The following is a 17,148-nucleotide window of genomic DNA, read 5'->3' as shown; positions in this document are numbered from 1 at the left end:
GAATTCTAAAACTCTTAATTAAAGAAACATGTGTCAGAAAGGTTGACTTAAAAATAATAATTACTAACACTTACAGTAAGTGCAGTAAGAAAATATTTTAGAGTAAAAGAAAAAAATCACTTCTAAACCTACCATTTTTACAGATTACACTTCAGTCTCTGTCCATGTTTGTGAATATTATACATGGGTATTATGTGTTCAATTTTTTAATTTAACCTTGTATCATGGGAATTTTCTCATGTTTTCACATTTTCTTTACAAATTAACTTACATTTAAGAACTGTATAATATTTTCCTCGGTGTTGGTATGCTATAATTTACAAAAGCATTCTCTCATTGTTTGACATTTGATAGTTAATATTTTTCTTTTACAATGATAGATAATGTTCCATACTTGTTTCCCTTCCATTGACTGACTTCATTCAGGATAGCCCCATAAATGTGATTACGGGGTCAATGGGTATGGATAGATATATCACTATTGCTAATTTTTGTCATAATAGTTTCCAAAAGAGTTATACCAATTTTCTGGGCTTCTCACAGTATATAATTATATCAAATATAATTACATAGAAAATCTCTTAGTTGCAATACCAGAATCAATATCAGGAGGCTTTAAAACAGGGCTCCTTCCATGAACTGATGCATGACTTTTTATCAGATTTCAATATATGTTACAGGTACCCTTACACATAGGAGACATTCCATACATATTTACTGAATAGATGGATAATAGATGGTAGATGGGTGACATTTAACCAATTCCTCCTAATTAACACACAGAAAGTTAGTGGCTGAGTTTAGATGATGTCCTGATTTATAACGTAGAGCTCTTTTTCTTACCGAAACTGCAGTTTTATTCTATTCAACAACATTTGCTGCATATTTATTATGTGCAAAGCACAGTTCTGGAAGCTGAGGATACTATTATCAATAAAATATTGTTTCACATGTTATGGTCCTCACAGTTTGGTTAAGAAACTCACATACTTCTCTGGATCAAGTTGTCATTTATAAAATAAATGTACTAACCTCAGAAATACATTCTGGATTCAATGATCTTCTGAACTCCTAAGTTTCTGATTTCTAGATCCTATGACCCTAGAGTAAGCTTTTTTAAAGAGTATTCTGAAGGAATGGGTGATTTAGGATAATGGTAGGGAATTTTCTCTTTTTCCTCTTTCTCATTCATTCATTCGTTCATTCTTTATCATTTATGGAGAGCATACTAAACACCAGCCATTATTAAGTGCTAGGGGAAAAAAGGGAATAAGGTAAATCTTCTCTTAAAAAGTTTACAGTACCAAATAGGAATGTTTTTTAAAGAGGCATAGTTTTGCAACACAATAGTAATACAATGTTTATGTGTATGTGAATGTGATGTGCCTACTCTACTATTCTAACTAAAACTTAAATTGAGTGGTATCTACTGTTAAAGTAGAGGAGGGAATAAGGTAATATCGGTTAGTATTATTTCAAGCTTACCCTTTAAATGGTCACAAAAGTTAATGGGAAATATCATTGACTCTTGTTGGTTTATCGTGGGGGAAAAATACTTGTGCCACACTTGCCAGCATCAAGACGAAAGTGGATAAATGCATGTGGACTCACCACTTCTCTTCTTCTACTTGCACTCCTACGGACTGGAACTTACTGGGTGCTTTATTTTCCCCTGTTTTGTCAGGTTCTTCAGTATCATCCACCTAAAGAAATGACCAAATACATAGAGGTGTTCTATTTTAGTTATCTCATTTGAAAAACAAAAGTCACTTTTCATTAGAAACATCTGTACTCTATTAGAATGTTTTGTGATTTGTAACTGTTTTCTTCAATATTTTTGTATTTAATGAGAGCCATTACTATATTATTATAGCACACACTTTGACTCTGCCTATTGTCATAAAATGCAATTTTAGTCACTTAAAAAGTACCTAATAAATCCCTATGATTCCTCCATTGATTTGTATGTATCTACCTGTGAGGACCATGTTAAAAGGGAGTACTACATGGAAATATGTTTTTGGACATTTTAAATTTGCAGATAAAAAAAACAAAAGAGGGAAAAAAATTAATTTATGGTAGTTAGAATTATTACTACTGGAAGGTTTAGGTATTTATCTCATTAAGATAAACCATGGAATATCTTCATTTTTTCCCCCTTAAACTAAGGAATTGGCTTTGAATATTATATCCTAGTTTCTAAATAGTTATACTACAGCTCATATAGAAAACATGTCCATATATAACTGAGAGCCTATGTAATAGGTTAGGTCTAAGCCAAATTTGAAATAAATTCTATGACTATTCAGAGCAAATAGGTTTATACCTCTTTTTTCCAATGTATTTAATAAATTATTTTTGCTAAGTATAAAAGAAATTCAATATGAGTTATATAAAATCAAAATACAGGATTATATAATGTAAAAAACTGAAGTCCCTCAAGAATTACTCTCAATCATTTGATGCACATTTGACTATCTCTTAATATATATTACATATAAAAATAAGTATTAATGTTAAATTTATACAGATGAGATCATATTATATGCAGTTTTCTGCAATTTGCTTTATTCATTAACACTGCTATCTTTTGGACATCTTACTGTATTAGTAAATGTAGGTCTAGCTCAATCTTTTTTGTTGTTGTTATATAAATATTTTTTAATGACCATATAAACAACATGGGCATCAAGGTAATTTTCTCTTTGTTGCTATTACATATAGTACTACAATTAATATTCCATATGAATCTTTAGGACAACTGTGCAAACATTTCATATGAATCTTTAGCAAAATTGTGCAACTATTGATTGGGAAAAAAATCTTAGAAGTAAAAATGTTATATGGAAGGCACTGAGCATGTTCATCTGTAAGGGATATTGCCAAATTGTCCTTAAAAGCATTTATCATCCTGCCTTAATCAGTGTGTGGGAGTATCTATGTCCCTACACCCTCACCAATACTAAATATTGGCAAACTTTTAAATTTTTGCTAATATCACATTTTAAAATATCTATTGTGCTCTTGTACAATCTGTAAATTTCCTATTCATATCCTTTGCTAGTTTTTTGTTTTTATTTATTGAGTTGTGTTTTATTTTATTTATAGGAACCCTTTATAATAAATCTTATGACCTGTAATAACTCCTTTTCAGTTATATGTACAGTAAATATTTTCTCTTATCATTTGTCTTTTAAATTTTGTTCTATGTTGTAGAGAATCTTGAATTTCTATGTAGTCAATCTAGCATTTATAGTTTACAAAGGCTTCCTACTCATAGTACATTTTTTAAAAGTTCTCTAGTATTTACTATGCTTTTGTCATTTTTTCATGTTTTACTTTGTAAATCCACCATCCTAAAATGTTTTTGTGTAATATACAACGTAGAGCTCTAACAATCTAGCCCCCTCCCACAAACACAGGAATCACCAATTGATCTGGCTCCTTTTTGATTTGAGATGCCAAATTTATCATGTGCTGTTTCCATCAATATAGACCTGGCTTGGGTAATTTCATAATAAATCTTGATATTTTCTATGGCATTCTCATCCTGTAGTTATCTTTTTAATGTAATTTTTAAAAACTCCCAAAGTCTCTAGATTATTTTTGAGGTATTAAAATTTTCAAAATAAACTTGTTTTCAGATATTAGATAAGTATTATATATTCTTTATGAAGCTTAATGCTGTTGTTTTATATTTTTTACTGCTATTGTAAATGGGCTCTTTTTGCTCCATTTTCTGTTTTGTAATAATATATTAAATAGTTATTGATTTTTCTGTATTTATATTGTACTCTTTTACTTGAATTCTAATAGTTTTTCAGTGGTTTCCATCGGATTTCCTATGCAGACATGCATATTATCTACAAATAAAAGAAGATTTGGTCTTCCTTTGGGAAATATTTTTTTAATACACATCTAGTCCTCAGAATGTGGCAAGCACTGTTTTAAGTGTTTTGCTCATTTAATCTTTCAGTAGTCTATGAGGGAGTGATATAATTATCCCCATTTTATATGTAAGATTACAGAGGATGAGAAAACTGAAGTTCAGAGAGGTTGAATAACTTGCTAGAAGTAACACAATAAATGGAGAAGCCAGAATTTCAACACAGGTAATTTGGCTTCAGAATCTATGCTCTTAACCACTATGTAAATCTACAAATTATTTTCCAATATAAGGAAATTTTTATGAATACTAGATCAAACAGTGAATGAAGTTGCCGTAATGGGATGCTTCATACACACTTACCATTTATTAGCTTACATTTGGAGATTTTTGCCTTTGTATTTTAAGGTAGATCTTTTTTATAGTGGAACACATGTAAATAAAAGTTTCCACTGTAACCATTTTTAAAATATACAGTTCCAGGGGCATTAAGTATATTCACATTGTTGTGTTGCCACTACCACTGTCCTACTCCCTAATTTTTTCATCATCCCATATTAAAATTCTGTACCTCCATAGGAAGCAGATTTAGTAAACCTAATTCTGCAAATAATCCTATGAGGGATAGACAGGGAAACAGGCTGAGGAAGGTGAAGTAATTTGCCTAGGATGACGCAGAGGACTGACTTCTGCTCTCTCCCACTCCTCCAAATCCTTTGGGTGGTGGGAAGGGAATTAGCTTCTAGGGAGATGTGCAGGGTGTGGGGGTGTAGGCTGGCTTTGGGCTCAATCCTTCTGCTGCGTCACGGAGTCCCAAGCTCCAAGGCTACAAGTTTTTTTAGGAAACCTGACAATGTGTGTTGTGGTAACCTGCAGGTTATAAAAAGCATTTGACTCATTGTACCAGAGAAAGTTCAATTACCCTTTAAAAGTGGACTCTGCAGAACAGACTGTGAATGAAAATACAACACTGTTGTGAAAATGTATCACTCCTGGCTTTTAGATGTGCCCTAGTGTTAGTTCAGTGTGGACAGATTTATTGGACACCGCATCAGGAAGTTATTACTCAAAGGGCACCTGCAGAATGACACAGCACAACAAAGCCGGCGGCGGGGGGCAGGGGGCGGGGAGCGGGGAAGAATAGCTCTTCTCCATTGATAGAAGGAAATTTCTAGCAGGGTAAGACGAGCTGAATAGATGTGAAAAAAAGGAATCAGTTTGTTATATTTGAGGAACAGAAAATAGTGAAGTGAATGAGAAGTCTGATCATTTTTATGAGATGTTTGATTAAACAGCCAACAATTGCACTGAAACTGCTGTGCATTCTTTTCTCTTGATGCTGTGATGTGAGTTACTGCTTTCCACATCATCAGGTTCTTTGGTCTTACTCTGCCTCCCTCCCACATCGATGAGGAATGACTCACATTTTTGTTCTCATCTGGTTACTCAAGGGTATTGAATGTACAGTAACACAACCCAATAACCCAGGTTATTCTTGGATGTTCACTCCTTTTTTGAGAATCAAAATGTGCATTAGGAATTGAAGGCACTTTGCATTTGACCGTGTTCATGTTTGTCTAATTAGCCTACCCTTTGAGTCACACATTCAATTTACAGAACAAAAACAACAGCTGCTAATAGTATCTATAGACAAAATGCTTTCGTAAGTTTTTTTCATTGTGTTTAACAATGCAGGGAGTCCAGAGACAATAATTGGAAAATCCGGTCCTAGACATAGCTATATGGTCCAAAATGCAAGACAGCAAAACTTCTAGGAAAATAAAAAGTTACATTTCTTAGTTTGGGGTTTCTATTTCAAAGGACAGAACGGGAATCTGTTACCTGTATGCCAATAGACAGGCATCGATTTTTCTTGAAGTGATCCTTCTTCCTGTCTTCCGTAGTGACGGTGGCTATGGTGGTCGTGGTGGTGACAGTGGCAGGGCTGTTGCCCATGTGTTGACTTGCAGGGCCGTGGATCTGGGCATTTGCGGCTTCGATGGCGGCTGTCAGAGCTTTCATACTGTCCAGGCTCTCCGTGGAGTTGCTCAGTCCAGACTGGCTGATAATGTCTCCTCGCTGGCCTTGTCCGTCCATGTAGGCATCCTGGGCGGACTCTGTGCTACTCTGGGCTGTGATAGAAATGAAAGGTTTCGTGGTAGTTCTGGGTGGGACTGGAGGTGGTGTCTTCTTATATGTTGTAATGCAAGATGACACTGGAAGACAGTGAAAACAAAGACACTGTGATTTCTGCATGGGTTTTAATTTCTGATATTGCAACTGACATCCATTGGAAATTAGGGCACATGAAACACTAAGACATTTAACATGAGCACAAGTCCATTGACAGACTAAGTAAAATTCCTGCTTGGGCCCTTAGGGCCCTCTATGAGGTGACACCTTCACAAAATTGAGGGGATAAAAGACCTGAAAACACCAACCTCTGAAATGGAAGTTTCTGAAATGGAAATTAATATGCATCAGCATAGACATGTTAGCCATCTGTAGAAATCTTCCCAGGCAACAGTGCACCCTGAGAGATAATGTGTATACATGGATAAGGCCTCTTCTGAGGAAAACATTAAATATAGGTAATATTAAACAAAGTAACTCATTAAAGAAGATTCTGATGATTGATGATAAACACTGGAAAAAGAAGAAGGAAAGTACAGAGGTTGTGAGCATGTATAATCCCAGTAACAGTTGCGGTGTCTGGGTAGGGGGTGGGAGTATATAGCATGTTAGCATAGCTTCCTGCAACTTGCTTTATCAACATCCAGTTTTTCCCACCCTTCCATTCTTCTTTCCTCCCTTCCTTCCTTCCTTCCTTCCTTCCTTCCTTCCTTCCTTCCTTCCTTCCTTCCTTCCTTCCCTCCTTCCTTCTTTCTTTCCCTCCCTCCCTCCCTGTTTTTCTGTCTTTCTCTTTCTGGATAGGTGCTCACTATATAAACTTTTGCTCTGAATTTTTTGGTTGTTGTTTCCAAGCAGAACTATCTAGTGAGAGGGAATACACTGCACTAAAGTCTCCTGTTGTAAAATAAATGTACACACTAGTTTATAAATGAGTCTATGAGTGTGTGGTCTGTTTGGGTCCATTCCCTAATGTGCTGTCCTTCAGGGCAACTTTATCAACTCAAGGGTCTGAATCTGTGCAGTGAGGTGTCCTTGGACCTGTGTGATTTAGTTAAGGTCCTGCTGAGGCTCCAGCTGAAGCAGCTCTAGGGCTTTTCTTCAACCATTTGGTTATAACCCTGAGGGTCTTGAAGAAGCTTTATGTACTGGATTTCAGCTTTCCATTTGTGTACCATGATATAGGAAAATACAAATGAAAATGAATTGTTAAGTGTCCAAGTGGGAACTCCCTACCAGTAAAGATTCTTTAACCAACCAATTCTTTAACCAGCTTTCTGAAGACTTCATTTAGTTCCTTTAAAACATGGTTCAAAGCATTGTGTTTCCATCCCTCGCTCCCTGCCCTGCCCCCACCCCCACCCCCTATGCCTTTTCCACTCAGCCTGTGTCACTGCTGTTACACCAAGTCAGCCGGTCCTGACCAATCCCAGCTCCTAACCCCTGGCTCTTGCTGGCACTGGGACCATCTTAAAGAGGGAAAGCAAGTACACTCTAAGCACTTGCTTCAAAACTTAGGATGTGTCCCGAGGCCACTCAAAGGAAGCATCCAATATTGAACAATAAACAGAAATTCCCTATTACACTGTCCTGCTGTTCCACTGCCCTGTGATTCAGAGTAATTTCCTTAACCATAAAAGACACAGGGACAGAGATGTTTGGCTACTTCCCAGAGATTGCTTGAGAGTTGGAGAAAAAAATCCCACACAGATGTCACTTTACAATATCATATGTGCTCTTGGGGACAGGGGAAGGGCAGTGTGAATAATACATATGTCACCTGTCAGTTATCTGGGATGGATGATTGGTAGAGGCTCACCTCAGGAAAATCTTCCATTTAGGATTATTGAATAAAACACACAGCTTTACATTGGAATAGGGCTCAACGATGAGCAGTCCTGAGAGGTAATGCAACCAGTGGAGGCTCACAGTGCCTGCAAGGTGCAGAGCCAGGAGCAGAACCAGTCCAGTCTCAGGTTCTCCCACGGGCCTCCACAAAGCTTCCGGCCAGGTAATGCCAGGTGAGCACTGTTGATATCTCACTCAGTTTAGTTTCACACACTGTCACTATTGGCGCAGCCACCTTCCGCTTCCCAGGAAGGTATGAACAGGATGGCCCTGCTCAGGGTAATCCTCAGTCTTAGCTATACACCTGAAGACCAGAGTGGGGGAGAGGAGGGAGTGACCATAATTAGGATAGAATCTATTTGAATCAGGTGAAACTAGATCATTTTATTATTTCTCCCAAGACAAATCTTTACAGCATGAACTCATTATTCTCTTCAACATGGTTTCTCAGGACACTGGGCCTGCTCATATTCCAAAGAAACTAAATGCTACATTCCAACATCAAACTTCTAATCTTTTGGATGATTTACTGCTTGTGGTTAGCTACCCCAATTTCCTCTTTTAGGTGGACAGTCAAAACTCGACAATGCAGGGAAAGAGTATCATTTCATTTGCTATGACTTACAGTAAAAATTCTGCCATGATGTGATAAGTGTGGAATGGAAGTGGAGGGACATGTCATTTCTAGTGCAATGACTGGGTTTGGGGACACTCCCTGGGGCCAACTGCACCTTGGTGCCATCTGAGGCGATTGTCAGCTCCTCTTCAATATCCATAGGGATAACACTGGCACTGAAAAGAACCAAATTTTTGCCACCTGGAAGTTGCTGTTTGGGATATTGATCTTACGCTGTTTATCAAGAAACAAAAGACTCAGAAAGAACTTTTGTCCACCCCCTTTCCTGCCCAAGAGATTCAGACAGAGGAACCTGCTTTGAAAGGAGCCTTGGCTTAATCACCTTAAGAATCTTCACCCCTAGCAGGAGGACTCCAAGCCTCTTAGCTTGATCCCCCCTGTGTCCCATTGTTTCTGAGTCGCCTAGCAAGAATTTGCCAGACTCTACGTTCCCTCTCCCTCAACTACCTGTAAATCGCCCATTCTCACTTCTGAAATCTAATCCTCCCCTTCCCCCTTCCCTCTTCTTCTTTCTTCAAAAATGTCTTATATACCCAAAGTTGCCTCACGGTCTTTTGTGGCATTTTCATGCCTCTGTGAATTCCCCATATGCATGTATTAAAACTGATTTTCTTCTGTTAATCTGTCTCTGTTAATTTGATTATTAGCCCAGCCAGAAGACCTTAAAAGGTGGGGAAAAAATATTAATCTCTATTTTTTAGCCCCCACAGTGCTTTGATCAACGGGGACTTCCAGGGAGCAGCAGCAATGCCCGAAGTCCACCAGGGTTAGATTGGATAGGGAGAATCTTGCAGACAGATCTTCCCTAATAGGCTGGCCCAGCTCCAGTGCCTGAAGGAGGTAAGAATTTAAGGTTGTCCCACTTTGAATAAGGCAGCTGAATAGAAGTCAAGAACCACTGGCCTTGTTTTATCCCAGGGGCTTTATGCTGAGGTTTCACTGCCATGTAGAGCTTAGCACAGTCATGCGGCAGGATGCAGAGTCAAGGAAGTACCACTTGTCAGTCATCAAAGAGGACTGAAAAAGAGTTCGAATCTTTAAGATTGCCCGTTGAAGCAGAAGAAAGAAGATACAACTCACAGCTCACAGTTCTCACAATTCCCTTCCTTCTCATGCCCCAAATTGTTTGCATTCAGTACTGCCCTAGAAACTCATACAATTTGATCCTGCAATTTTTCCCAGCATTACTCTTTCCTAGCTTTTCAGGCTAAGTCCTAAACTCTTCTTCTTTCCTAAGTTTTTTTGTTTTTGGTTTTTAATTCTACTCTCATGACTCTACACCATGAATAATTTAGAATCCACAGAAGTCTCAGTGCCAGGAAGTATAAGGTAGAGGAGGGCAAAGCGCAAGTTTATAAATCTTGTCTGGTCAAGACAGAGAGAGATGAGTGGCTTGTAGACAGTAAGTGAAATATTTCATTTGTTTAAGAGTAACATTCTCAAGACAATTGATTTCAAACACAAGTACTCCTTTTGTTCAAGTGGAACTAGAAAAAGAAATGATGTATTTCATTATTATTATGGCTTCCCCTTCCTCTAATATGTTTCTTTGTTCATTTCAAAATAAAAATTATTATTTTTCCTTCTCTGGGTCCTGATGATATTCTGTCCCAGCTCTAAGTTGACTGAAAGGACTCCCATCCACTTATGAGGCGAGTCAGTAGGAGTGGGGTTCCAGGTTTCAATGAGAGCACTTTCATTCTGATGGCACTGCTGAGCTTAGAGACGCACGCAGTTGGCTTTTACATTTGAGTTAGGAAGTTTTATTGTTTTTTTTTTTAAGTCACAGAGGAGACAGATGAAAACAAATTCTTATCCCATTTTATCTTCTATATTGTAATATCTAATATTCAAAATTATTTCTATTTGCATAGAAAATTAATATAAGTGTTATAAGCCTCAGGAAGGTCTGTGTCAGGAATTAGTTTTATTTTCTGTAGCAGTGGAGGTTTTCTGGAAAAAAATATGTAGACTCCCTCACCACTCTGCAAGAGCACACATGTCAGGTGGCCACAAAACAGATGTAGGGTCAACACCACTTTCTGTCTGTTCTTATTAATAGGGTCACATACTATTGAGCTATGCTGAGGAATTATTTAGCAGTTCTTGTTTACTAAATTTTAGAAAGTCTTTTGAATACGAGAACAAGCCCATAAGAGTTGATTGTGCACATCTCTGACCAAATCTGTGTTCTGTGACATTTCATTGATCGCTTGAAACCGACCTTGGCATGAGTGGTTCCACTATGGAAGTTGGCAGATGCTGTAAATCAGTGGGTGTCCCCTGGAGAGCCCGTCGTTAAGCATTTCCAGCACCTCTCTGTGCACAGAGGTGCTATTTAAAATGTAGTCAACAGACAGGTGTTGATTCACAAACTATTTGATGAGTGCACTGTGAGACACATCATGAAAATTGCAAGTAAACTTTTAGAAAGCTTTTTAGCAATTCTACAGGAGTTTGACAGTTGAATCTAATGAAAATTGTGGTGTTGTTTTTTGTTTGCCTTTGTTTTTTAAAATTTCCTTTCTCTAGTAATTCATTTTCATTGCATTTTACCATAGTATTGTTCTGCAACAGAATGGACATCAAACAAACAAACAAACAAACAAACTGGTCCATCACTGCAGATAGTTTGAAAAGTGTAAGGAACATGTTCAAATCCAGTGGAAAAGGCCAAAAGAAATAAAAAAGGAAACATGGAAGGACCTAAACTTGGAGCCTAAAGAGATTACTGCACAAATGCAGGATGGACTTATGGTTTTAATGTCAGGTAAGTTGCCTGACACTTCTAAAAAGTTGTGCAATGATAGAAGTGTGATACCAGAACAATGGAAGGATCATTGTGCTGCATTCACTGTGGGCCTTCTCTTTTAGGGTAAACTGCAGGGTGCTCCGAGGAGAGAAAAACTGTCTTACTAGAAATGGTTTAAGGAAGAGGTTGTTTGATTTGCAAAGGAATGAAGGGGTTTTTAATTATTTTGAAGGCTATTGTGTAGAGGATGGCAAGGACTTGTTCTCTGTAAGGACCCAGGAAAATGACAAAAGTGAAAGCTTAGAGAGGCATACAACTAATTTCCCAGTAGTCAGTTGCCCAAAGATGGAATATGGGGACCTTGCTGGGTAGTGAGCGTTCAGCCCTGGAAGTTGTTCAAACACAGACAAGCTCATCTTTTGGCTGGGAAGTTACTGAAATTGCACCACCATCTTGAGGGTGCCTAAAGTAGGGGACAAAATTTCTTTCAAACTGGAACACAGTGGTTTTATGAATATGAATGGAAGTGTAGAAAGGTATTTCAGTAGAGACCTGCTGAGAGTGATGTTAAATAGGTGAGAAGGAAGTCAAGAGTTGGGGCCAGATGACATTACCAACAGGCTGTTTGGTAGCAGTGACACAGGTTCTGGCATTTTGGGTGCACGTTTTGGCACAGCTGAGGGCAAAATGGCTAAGAGAGTTCACTGCCTCTGCTTCCAATCAGTAGGCCCAGAAGTGCTGATCTTGCAGTGAATTGTGGAGGTCATGCCACCGTGGTTGTTCACTACACAGGACAGAATCCTCTACCCAGGGCCAATCAGTGGTCTGGCTTGAGTTCTTCACAGGATGAAAGCACAAATCCAGGTGAAAACAAAGATGATGAAATGGAGAATTCATCCATATGCTTACTATGCCATTAGAACAACTTAGCCATCAGAGAGGGAAATCCTTACTCAAACACACACTGTGCTAAGATTTAATAGACACAGTGTAATGACAGAGGAAGAGCTCACTATCCCCATTTGTTTTGATGGTAAGACTGATGCTCAGAGAAGGTACTTCATATTAGTATGCTAAGTGGTCCAGTTAGCATACTAAGGACTCCAAACCTCATCTCTTTTCCTTCACCAAAATCACCTGTATTCATGGCCCCATTCAACCTTCCATTTCAACGCCTTCTCCAGTTAAGCCTAACGCTTTCCATGAGAAACTGCCAGGAAACAGCTCCTAACAGTTCTTTATGCCCTGCAGTAACTTGTCGAAGTTGAAGAATGAATGAATTTGGAGCGGTCAGCAAGGGGTGTACCAGCAACAACTTTAAAAATACTGCGAAAAGGAGAAACTCCACAAAATAAAATACACATAGAAAAATCTCTCCCGTGTTTCAAAATATTTACAGCGTAACATTTACAGGCCACCCAAAGCGTGGTGGTCAGTGGTTCCTGCCCTGCCGGCGTAATGGTGAGATGGCAGAGGGCAGTGGGGTGCCGGCTGCTGGGACAGGCTCAGAGCTTCCCCTAGCCTTCTCTCCCGGTTAGTTTTGGCTCAAGGGAAGTAGCTATGAGAATGATTTCCATTAAAGTCATCCTCCACAGAAACCACAAAGACTAGTTAACCTTTTCTCCATTGAAGTAGAAAAAAGCATGCTTGTGTGAGCGTGTAGGGGGAGGAGAGGGAATGTGGACAGAGAGGGAGGGGTGGTGTAATAACTCTTGTAGTCATAAGACTTGCCAGTTGGTAGTTACTAGTATTCCAGACACTTCCTAATGCCAGACAAATGCCCCAAGCCTCGGCATGTCTGGCTTAGAGATCTATTCAACTGATAGCAGCCGTTCTGGTGGGGAGAACAGACCTTTCATGGAGCAGTGCTCTGAGGCTAATCAAACACAACATTGTTCTCAGAAGGAAGAATGGAAAGGTTTGTTTGAGTCACATTTTTTTTTTTTAAAAGAGGCACTCAAGTTGTTTTAACAAGTTGCTACAAAACTTGGGCTTCCTGAGGTGAGTCTGTTGCTCACAGTGCCTGTACTGTACCTAAATCCAGAAAGGGGAGGGATCAGAAAGTTAGTCATTAAAAAAGAAGAAAAAAAAAGGCCCCAGGCACATCATGCCTGGAAATGATGTAAGACGCAGCCACTCCTCTGTTAGAACTACAATCAAACAATGCTAAGGCAATCCACGGCAGCTGCTCTCCAAATGTCAGCGACAGCCCGTCAACAGAGCTTGAAAGCCACCAAGCTGAAGGACTTTGTGCTGTACCTTTCTCGCCCACATTTTCCCCAAGCACTCTCAGGAACCTGGCAACAGGTAACGTGGCAACCTTTGCTTTATAAAATGGCAAGCGGCATAATTTCAGAGAACAAATGGTTGTTGTCGTTGGTTTTTTTTAAGTCAGCTGTATCTTCCGCACCACCCCCATTCCCAACTCCCTCCCTCCCAACTAAAAGTCTGAGAAAACAAAGTACACTGGGCCTGGCAACCCTACTCTCCAGTGTCCCCTGGTGGCCATGCTGGGAACATCACCGATGTTACCTTGAATTGCGCTGCTGAGCTCCAAGGTAAGTCACGCTTGTGGAAAGGGGTGGACGTCTTTACTGAACTCGTCTTCCAAAAACACATAAAGAGTGGAAGTCAAAACTCAGAATGTCTTGGTTTTTAATTTATCGCCTTGACAAAAATTTTACTCTAGCTTCAGGGTAAGATCTCTGGTTTGAGATTGCAGGTTTTGTTTTTAAAGCAGCCGGCAGGGTAACTTTTTTTTTGTTGTTATGATGGCAGGTTGAAAAGCAAGAACTGCTGTAACCATTTGGTTTGGCGGATGGCAGTGACGCTTACTGCTGGGTGAGACTTGCATTTTTCCATTTTTATCTGAATTTGTATGTTGAATGCAGAAAACTTTCAGGCAGAAGCATTTGTAGTTCACATTGCCGGCTTCCCCATTTGCCTGTTTGCAAGGATTGCTTAGGATTTCCAGAGCGTAGGCCCAGACTCCCAGAAAGCATGCCTTGCAGCTGCCCCACCTTCGTTCTTTTATCTCTGTGTGGGGCAAACACCCACAAAAATGCCAAGGGCAGTGTTTTTAACCAGTCTTCTTCCTCTCAGGTACTCTGTCCTCTGCTCTGTCTCAGATTTGGAGCATGACTACAGTTGGGAGCTGTTGGTAGTTCTGGCCAGTTATGAGGCATCCGTTCTTTTTCCCTCTCTGGAAATGTTAACTGGCAACTAAGAAAGAGACTCAGATCAAAGGAACTGTTCTCTTCAAAAAGTTCCATTAATTAACTAAATTAAAGGAAGTTAAATGGTGTTTGGAGAAAAGTCATTTTAGAAGGCCCAGGTCCAGGGGCTGAGGTTTAAAACTTGTAATGTGGACTTTTAATGAAGCTTGGCAACAAGTTAAATAGTATTAGAAATGGAGGGTTACCATATGTAAAACCAGTTGTTGCCTGAAATCAATCATGTCAAAGGAACATCTTGAAAGTAGACAGACATTTGGCTAAAATTGCCTAGACCACTTACTACTAAAGATGAAAAAACCCAGGGCTCTGAGCAAGAATCATTTGTCCAGTAGCTAAGGTGAGTCACAGCTTCTTAGAACTAGGCACACATGTTGAAGTCAGGATGTTGAGAACATCAGGCTTACGAATTTGCAAGGCAGGGCTGTTGCTTCCAGTAGGGAATGCGATCAGGATTTCACGGCTCATTTTCCCGGCCTTTCCAACAGGTGCTATTGAGTCATCCATGTACACAAGTGACTGCCCTGGCAGTTTCATCTGTTGGGATTAAATTTCTATTTGTTCCATTAGTTTATGAAGTGATTTCAACTATTGAATCAGATATGTCACTTCCTCTAGGATTTAGGCATTTTTTTTTCCAATGTTTGTAACATGGTGTATCTTTCAAAATTTGTTCCAGCAAGGTCTGCAGGCCTTCCTGGGTTGAATAGACTGTTTACAGGAGGGGAAGATTCAGGGCCCAAGGTCAGGGTTACCGAATTATATAAGGTTTCCTGTTTGGGCAGCTGGTGCACCGACTCCTCAGGTTAGGGCAGACTGAGTTTTGTTGAAAGACAGCATGCCTAGGAGTCCTGGGGTAGGGATAGTGCCCAAGCAGGGAAGGGAGTTTTTCTTTGAAGCTTTTCATCAACAAGCTTTCATTTCTTCTCAGATGTCACTTCTCAGCAATACTTTCCTGTATTCTCCTATGTGAATTTTTTTTCCCCCCTGACCAGACTGAGAGAAAGGAATTAATTGAGGATATAAGAATCACAGGTCAGTCATTGTTGTCTGTTTTATTCATGATGTGACTACAGTATTTAGAACATGTGTGGCATGGAGTAGTACCATATAAGGTAAACAGTTGTCAGATGAAAAAATGAACAGGAATGAGAAGAGACTTCTTGGCAAAAAGAAAAAGAGACCAACAAGGAGGTCACCAGGGCTCAAGTAAAATGAGTACTCACCAAAGCTATTCTCAGTGATCTTGGATATTGCAATATAAGCTCCTGTTACTAATGCCCACTTCTGTTTTGGCATTGGCCAAATGCAGCTGTGACTGGCCAACTTTTGACATGGAGCTAGTATGTGAAAGACCAATCTCTTATCAGTGGAAAACAGTTGATCCTATGGGCTATCCACCTAATTTCCTCCATCCTCTCTGCTTGGCTTTGCCCATGGGCACGGAGCAGACAGCTGCAGGAGGGTTCCTGATGCTAACTGCCCTATCCCTCACAGCTGCCTTTCTTCTCCTCAGTACCTTTCACTTATTATTCATGCCAGCTGCCTTTCTTCTCCTCAGTTCCTTTCACTTACTATTCATTGACTTATTCTTTTGTGCTCTACCTGCATGAGATGGGTATCTGAGAGCCAGGGAACTTTCTTGGCCTCCTGTCCTCATTTCATGAGAATTAGTACTACCTGCACAGTGAAACCTGGGGCCTGGAATACAAGGAAAAGCCTGGAATGGAATTGCGCAACTGAACAGGACTGTCCTGCCCTGTAGCTCTGTGTCTGGTAAACAAAATAGAACTCAAGTGCCCCGAGGCTGCGTTCAGGAGCTGGCTGGCTTTGGATGGGAACAAGGTATCAGGCATATGTTGCCAACCTGTCTCCCTGGAGAAGCTGAGAGATGTGCAGAGCGAGTGACTTGTGTACAAACCAGGGTAGGTCATGTCTAATGAGAGTCCAGTCAGACTAAGTCCAAACTAAAACTTCAGGCTGGATATATCTGTAACCTCTGCCTATTGACAAGCTCTCTGGGCTTTCGAAAGAAAGCAGGTTTACCAAAGCAGCCCAATGCTGCTGGCTATGGACTGAGGGCTGAGAGAGAGGGCTTGACCTGGAGCAGAAATTTTTGCAAAGGCAAACTCAAATCCCCAAACCTGGGAAAACAGGATGTGTGGGGAAGTGAAGAAGAAAGAAAATGCGTCCACCATTCCTTCCTGTTGGTTTCAGCATGATGAGGAATAATTACCTGAGTCTGGAGAACAGGGCATGTGGGAGGCCACAAGAGGCCCTTGTCTGTGTAGTTAGGCAGTTAATTATTCATCTGCCTTCCTCCCTGAAACCTGCCTTTTCAAAGTCAAAACAGGAAAAACTATCTGGGTTAACCTGTGGAATACTGTTTTTTGTCAGCCTGCTTGGCCCAGAAAGGACACCAGTCCCTTACTAACTCTCAAATAACAGAATCAGCACTTTAAAATGACACCTCATTACCCGAAAGTGTCCCCGACAAATCCAGAGAAGAGCCAGTCCAGGTGTCCCACAGAGCTCTCTGTCTGCATCACGCTGCAAGCTTAGGTTCGGTCCTTGCACTAGCCTTTACAGTTAGAGCGTAAAGGGCCACTTAAAGGCCCCACTTAAAATTCCATTTTACAGTTAGGTTTTTATTATTTGCCAA

At 39.9% G+C, this 17,148-nt stretch overlaps 1 protein-coding gene across 14 annotated transcripts in view; it reads right to left on the bottom strand.

The window, feature by feature from the left end:
* Nucleotides 1-17,148, bottom strand: part of DLGAP1 (DLG associated protein 1) — an 870,852-nt gene that overhangs the window by 59,064 nt on the left and 794,640 nt on the right. For 13 of the 14 annotated variants that reach the window (XM_054583387.1, XM_054583384.1, XM_054583385.1 and 10 more), the window contains 2 exons: nt 5,729-6,102; nt 1,612-1,703 (listed from right to left, as the gene is read on the bottom strand). In XM_054583387.1, coding sequence (XP_054439362.1) covers nt 1,612-1,703; nt 5,729-6,102 — 466 coding nt within the window. The remainder of the gene's footprint in view (nt 1-1,611; nt 1,704-5,728; nt 6,103-17,148) is intronic. The other variant, XM_054583388.1, reaches the window with a different exon arrangement.

The sequence above is a fragment of the Pteronotus mesoamericanus genome, unplaced genomic scaffold (assembly GCF_021234165.1).
Source record: "Pteronotus mesoamericanus isolate MK-2021 breed Mesoamerican mustached bat unplaced genomic scaffold, CSHL_Meso_final contig_74, whole genome shotgun sequence".
Taxonomy (NCBI): Eukaryota; Metazoa; Chordata; class Mammalia; order Chiroptera; family Mormoopidae; genus Pteronotus; species Pteronotus mesoamericanus.
This window is presented reverse-complemented; position numbering and strand designations above follow the sequence as displayed.